The sequence below is a fragment of the Mastomys coucha genome, unplaced genomic scaffold (assembly GCF_008632895.1).
Source record: "Mastomys coucha isolate ucsf_1 unplaced genomic scaffold, UCSF_Mcou_1 pScaffold6, whole genome shotgun sequence".
Lineage (NCBI taxonomy): Eukaryota > Metazoa > Chordata > Mammalia > Rodentia > Muridae > Mastomys > Mastomys coucha.
In genome coordinates this window covers 13904007-13910094 of record NW_022196912.1, presented here as the reverse complement: position 1 = coordinate 13910094, position 6088 = coordinate 13904007, and the positions used below count along the sequence as shown (strand labels likewise).

The window sequence follows — 6088 nt, the reverse complement described above, 5'->3', positions numbered from 1 at the left end:
TAAAACAAGTCCCCTCTCCAGACATACCCACTACCACCTTCCACTTAGTCTTTTTAATATATGTCATTTATCCTTAGTGCCAAGGGCAATACTTGTTCTGAGACAAGCATCAACTATTTGTGGGATGTGATAATGTAGTAGTAGGAAAGATACTGTGGGGCCTAATAAATACATTCATACTTAAAAGCAACAGTCCTCTCTTTGATAGGAAATCAAATAGGAAGGTCAAGGTATAAGTTCCATGCTTAAAAACTTAAGTTTAATCACAGGCCTTTAATCCCAGCACTTGGGAGGCAGAGGCAGGCAGATTTCTGAGTTCAGGGCCAGCCTGGAATACAGAGTGAGTTCCAGGACAGCCAGGGCGCTATACAGAGAAACTCTGTCTCAAAAAAACAAAATAAAACAAAACAAAACCCTTAACTTTAAAGGACATCAACAATTTTGAACAAATGTTCAAAAGTACTTTATAACTTCTGAAATATGTAAAGTCAGGTGGGCAGTGGACCTCAACTGAGAGGCTACCACAGTAACCTCGGAGAGGAAACTGCAAGCAGTTAGGAGAGTAGAGTACAAGCGCATGTTAGAGGCTGATAAGCCTAAAGGCCGGCAGCAGTACAGAGAGGAGTCCTAGGCTTCAGTTTTGAGCCAATCAAATAAAAGTTTAAAGCCATTAATTAAGAAGTTAAAAACTGGTGGTGGGGGGTCAGTTTTATTTTGAGTATCCCCTTACAGATTTGGCAACATTTCTAAATAACTTTAACTACTGGCAACAAAATGTAACATACAAAGGCTAAAAGTTCAAAATGCCAAACCAAAAGGAGGATGATCTGAGGATTTACTAAGTTACAATGTTGCTTTAGAAGCTTTAAAAAATATAGCAACATTTCTAAATAATTTACTTTAAAGTCTGGCAAACTCAAAGTAACATACAAAGACACTTGTTTAAAATGAGTCCTAACAGGTGTCAGGCAGAGCACCAATAGAAGTCCAATAGGGTAGCTAACGTGAATATGGACAAGTAAATTAGGACTTAAAATTCACTGCTGAGTTAGGATGGGATGATAGGAAGAAACAATGGCATACTATCCAACTCAGCCCTAAGGGTTAGGGAAAATCTCTGAGGTTGAGTAGTATTAGACCAGATAAAATGTGCAGGCTATCCAAAAAGCCTCAGGTAAGAAAACAGTTGGGCACTACACAAGTAGTTTAAAGTCTGAAGAGTTCAAGATAAGGACACACCCACACAAATGTCCAAGGATGCATCTGCATGAAAGGCCCAACACACATAGTTTTAAGCTACAAGAGCATATTCAGAATATGAGAAACATATCCAACCTTGTCTTGGGTGTCTTAAGAGCATTGCAAGTGGAAATTTAAATGAGGGGAAGAACCTCACACATTAGGGAGACTCTGTAAACTCCTCTTCATATCAGTTCTGTAGGGATATCTCTGCTTCAAGTGGAAAACCAACCAACCACAAAGATATAGAACACAAACAACACTGTGGTGACTGGAGACAAAGCCCTTTCCAAAGAAGGCAGTCACTCAAAACTCTAGCAGTTTACTGATGGTGAAAATAAATGACCAGTCCATCTATAATTCAAAAAAGACAAAAACAACCTCAGATTGTATGTGATATTTCTCATTTTAAGATATTGGTGACTAATTACATACATTGAAAAATAAAACAAAAAAAAAAATCCACAATGCCAGCCACACAAAATAGATTTCAGCAAGGGCCACCCAAGTGGCAGGTTAGAATAGTCTGCCAACTTCTACCATGCTCTTTCTACCATTGTAAAGGATCCTCAAGTATTATTTTGGAGGCTTCCTTATAATAGGAGCTACTTGCTTTTAAGCCATATACCTCAAACTGGTAATGTTCTATGAGAGCTTTTGTACATATAAATCAATTTTTCTGTCTCATCTTGTTCTGTCAAGATACCAAACTTTTAGCATCATGAGGCATCCTTCTCCAATTCTACAAGCTAAGCAGGTAAAGCCAATGTAGAAATGGACTGAAGCCGCATGGGATCATTAATGATACACAACAAGATGGTCTCTTTGATTTCCTTAGAAAACATACAGAGGTTTGTAAGTAGCGAGGCACTTGAGGATAAAAACCAGTAACCTAAGTCTGAAAAATAAAAGCAAAGCCTTCCAACAAAGCAAACAGTTCCCACCATAACATGCATACCAAGAGGGGAAGGGGAGAGCAGGGCAAAGGGGAAACTAAAAGGTGCTGGCCTCTGAGGAGTATGAAACACCTTTTGAAACGTTCTGGTAAAATAGAAAAGCTCTGCATAATGGTACAGCAAATACTCAATACTCTGTAACAAAACTGTATTTTAGCAAAGACAGCATGAGAATCATTTGAGAAATCGAGATTAAAACTACTGGAAGGGTAATTTCTACAGGTAAGGCATATGAAAACAAAAACCAATCTGGTTGTTTAAAAATCCATTCAAACATGCCTGTTTCAGATGTCTTAGTACACTATTTACTAAGTCACTACGTGTTGCTTTAGAAGCTTTTAAAATGTAGCAACATTTCCAAATAATTTACTTCAACCTCTGGCAAATTCAAAGACTCAAAGAGTAAAGATGCAAAACACCAAACTAAATGACGTTCAAAGATTCTCAGACACTTCAAAAGGACCAATCTGAATACAGTGGCATGTGCATCACCGCTGAAATGGAGGGGGGGGGGTCAAGAAAACGGGGAGTTATGACTGAGGACGAGCAAAGCCAAGCAGGCCATGTTCTTGCTGGCAGGCAACCTCGCAATTACTTAGGCAAGCCAGGGCACTGGGAGAGCACTGGACTCCTAAGACGAGAGGTTGACCGCAGCTCAGTAAGATCGAGAAGGTAGGCAATGGCCTTCTTTGACCTCCACGGAAAACCGAGGCTCCTCCAACCCTCGCCTCCGCACTTGGATGATCCAGACCAACCCTCTCCGACTGTGTGCGGCCTTCCCACGCACACTGGGCGAGTGTCAACTGCAGGAGCAGCGGACCCGGGGAACCTCGCAGCTTGAGCAGACCTCCCCGAGACCGGAGACCGGGAAGAAAGACGGCAGTGGCGCCCCGCCTCCCTGCCCTCGCCGGGCCCCGCGCGGACTGCGGCCGGGAAGCGGGTTCCGCGCCCCTACCTTTTTCAGCGCAGGCACCAGCAGCCCTCGCCACTTGGGCGCGTTCTCCTCGCTGAAAAACTCGTAGGGCAGCTGCTGCGCCTGCATGGTGCCCGCGGGGCGCCTCTGGGCGGGCGGAGGGGCGGCGGCTCGCGGCGCGGAGAAGGGCCACAGCCCGCGCACAGCCCGGCCCCCTCGGGGCGCCGCGCTAGCGCTGGCGAGGAGTCTGGGGGGCGAGGCCCGCGGCCGGACACCCACCCGACACGCGCGCCGCTCGCCGAGAGCCAACGCAACCCGGCGGCGGCGGCGGCGGCATCCCGCACCACCGCCCCGGGGCAGGCCCCCCGCTCCGCCCCGGGCCGCCCTCAGCCGGGGCTGCGCTCCCCGGCACGGCCTGGCCCGCCGAGAGACGGCGCGTGGATGGACGCTGGGGCCGGTGCGCCTGCTCGCTGGCGGGGAACTCAAGCGAGAGGCCCAGAGCGGTGCGGAGCGGGGGCCGGGGTCCGGTGGGAAGGGGAAGGGCCCGAGGTCGCTGCCGGGGAACCCGGCCGCTCGGCCGCCGCCGCCACCGCCGCCGCTGCTGCTGCTGCCGCCGCCGCCGGTGTAGCGCTGGAGCTTCCTACTAGCAAACTGAACCTGCTCGCAACTGAGCATGCGCCGCTGGCCTGGGCTGGTTCGCTCCGGGTTTTCCGACTGCCCGCGAATGGGGAAGGGTGCGCGCCAGAGGCTGGGGAGGGCACTCGCAGAGGCGGGGCTGAGGGACCCTGAAGGCGAACCCGCGACCCGGGAACCTGGGTGTGGGGGCCTGCGAGCAGGCGAAGCGCCCCCTTTGTGTGGTCCGACAGGCCGGGAGCCCATCCAGCTCTAGGAGATCCTAGGCCCTGTGTTTCAGGAAAGGGGTGTGTGTACTTTGTTCCCAGCACGAAGATAAGGAGTGCTCTGAGCATGCACTGTATACTAAACAGATTGCACAAAAGATAGATTCCTCTTTCTCTCTGTCTCTTTCTCTGTCTCTCTCTCTGTCTCTGTCTCTCTCTGTCTCTGTCTGTCTGTCTGTCTCTCTCTCTCTCACACACACACACACAAACCGACTGCTCAGTGTTTGGTGGGAGGAGAGATTGCCTTGTTTCCATCTGCCTTTCCATGTCATGAGAACGTAACGTATACGTGTAGTATTTATTGATCGTGTGTCTATCCAAACCCACAAGCTTTTATTTATGGATTTAGTCCGTCCTGCTTGGGATCTTTCTTAGCTTCGACTGGATACTTAGCTTCTGGAAGACAGGGATTTCTCCCCACCCCTCACCTCGCCTTGGTACACGACCCAGAATAGAGACATGAAAACCAAAGAATGCTATAAAGCAGTATCTATGAATTGTCCTTCCATCACTAAGGATGGAGATGCTTATTATAGTGGCACTGTGCAACGCTATGACACATTGTGCTTTATCATTGAACGATTTCTGAGTAAAACGTTGTTCTCAGTTTTCATTTCATAGATGAAAAGACAATTGGAAGAACCAGCCTGGGTTCAAATTGACATTATGTCTTGCTGTTTTCGAGTACAATAAACAAGATCTCACAGATGACCATAGGATCTGAATGAAATCTTCAAGTCTTTCCACAGATTTACATCTTTTAACACCCCCCCCCATTTTGAACGTGTTCAATAACAGTTTAAAGTCCATCATCCATTAACCATCAGAGTAATAAGACAGCAGAGCAGGCCTGCTGGTGAAATGGCTCAACCAGTAAAGGGCACATGCAGCCAAGGCTGAGAACCCAAGTTCTGTCTTAGAGACCCAAATGGTAGAAGCAGAAAAACTGACTCCAAGAAGTTCTTCTGATCTCTACACATGTTCAGTGACAGGTTCGCCACACATAAGATAAATATAAATTTTTAGAAGTGAAAGGCAGAGGAATTATAGCTTAGAAAGGAGTTAGAAAAGGAATTTCAGAGAACAACTGATATATCAGTTATTTTTCACAACTGGTTTGTGTGGTCTTAAGTGACTGAGCTAAATCAACTATTATAGAAAACTATTCCTTGGCTTCTCATTATTAAAACACTGGGAGTGGTGACGCTCAGGAGAGAGGTAGATGCAGAGGAGCAAGGCCAATCTCAGCTTCGTGGTGGGTTCCAGACCAGCCAGGACTACATGAAATGCTATCTCAAAATCTAAAGAACACACACTTCAAAGTTCTAGACAAAGTTATGAATCTGGCACCTACTTAAAACAGTCTTAAGGTTTTCCCTCAACTGTCAATCATGGTTCATCACACTCTAGCCAACTCTAACCTTGTCATTCCCAGAAAGCACCACTCCTGCTTCCATGACCCTCCCATTCTGGAGTGCGTAGGTGTACATATGGCTCGTTCCAAACATCAACATCTCCAAGAAGCCTATTCTGATCAGTCTAATTAACTACCATCCTGTATAACTCTTTCCAAGTGTTCAGTCCTCTATTTGTGAACTCCCCTCACCAGAATGTAAATGCCAAAAACAAATCAACATTTTATGTGTGTAGTTCATTATCATATCCCAGGATTTATTATGTATGCACAGCAGGAGGCATTGCTTTTAATGGCATCAAAGTTGCATAGAGGAAACTTGCAGTAAGACTACAGAATTGCCAAGTGTAGTGGTACAAGTCTTTAATCCCAGCACTTGGGATGCACAGGTAGGAGAATCACTTTGAGTTCAAGGCCAGCCTGGTCTACATAGTGAAACCCTTTCTCAAAATAAATAAATAAACAAATAAATACTTCATAAAGTTATCGCAGGAAAAATAGGTGATCTTTGAGATTGTGCGAGCAAAATCCACATATATTCACTTCAAGATATCAGAGAGCATTAAGGTAATTGAACTCCAAGATTCTCTTGCACTAGGAATCTGATTTAAGTACAAAGGGTGCAAGCCCTAGGAACATGGGATTGTTGAGTTTAGCGGCCAGGTCA

The 6088-nt window shown here is 46.3% G+C and overlaps 1 protein-coding gene across 1 annotated transcript in view; it reads right to left on the bottom strand.

Annotated features, from left to right (window-relative positions):
- The window catches only part of Sos1 (SOS Ras/Rac guanine nucleotide exchange factor 1), an 83958-nt gene extending 80202 nt beyond the window's left edge, over nt 1–3756 (bottom strand). The window contains exon 1 of the mRNA XM_031357413.1: nt 3151–3756. Coding sequence (XP_031213273.1) covers nt 3151–3237 — 87 coding nt within the window. The 5' untranslated portion in view covers nt 3238–3756. The remainder of the gene's footprint in view (nt 1–3150) is intronic.
- Between the last annotated feature and the right edge of the window lie 2332 nt (nt 3757–6088).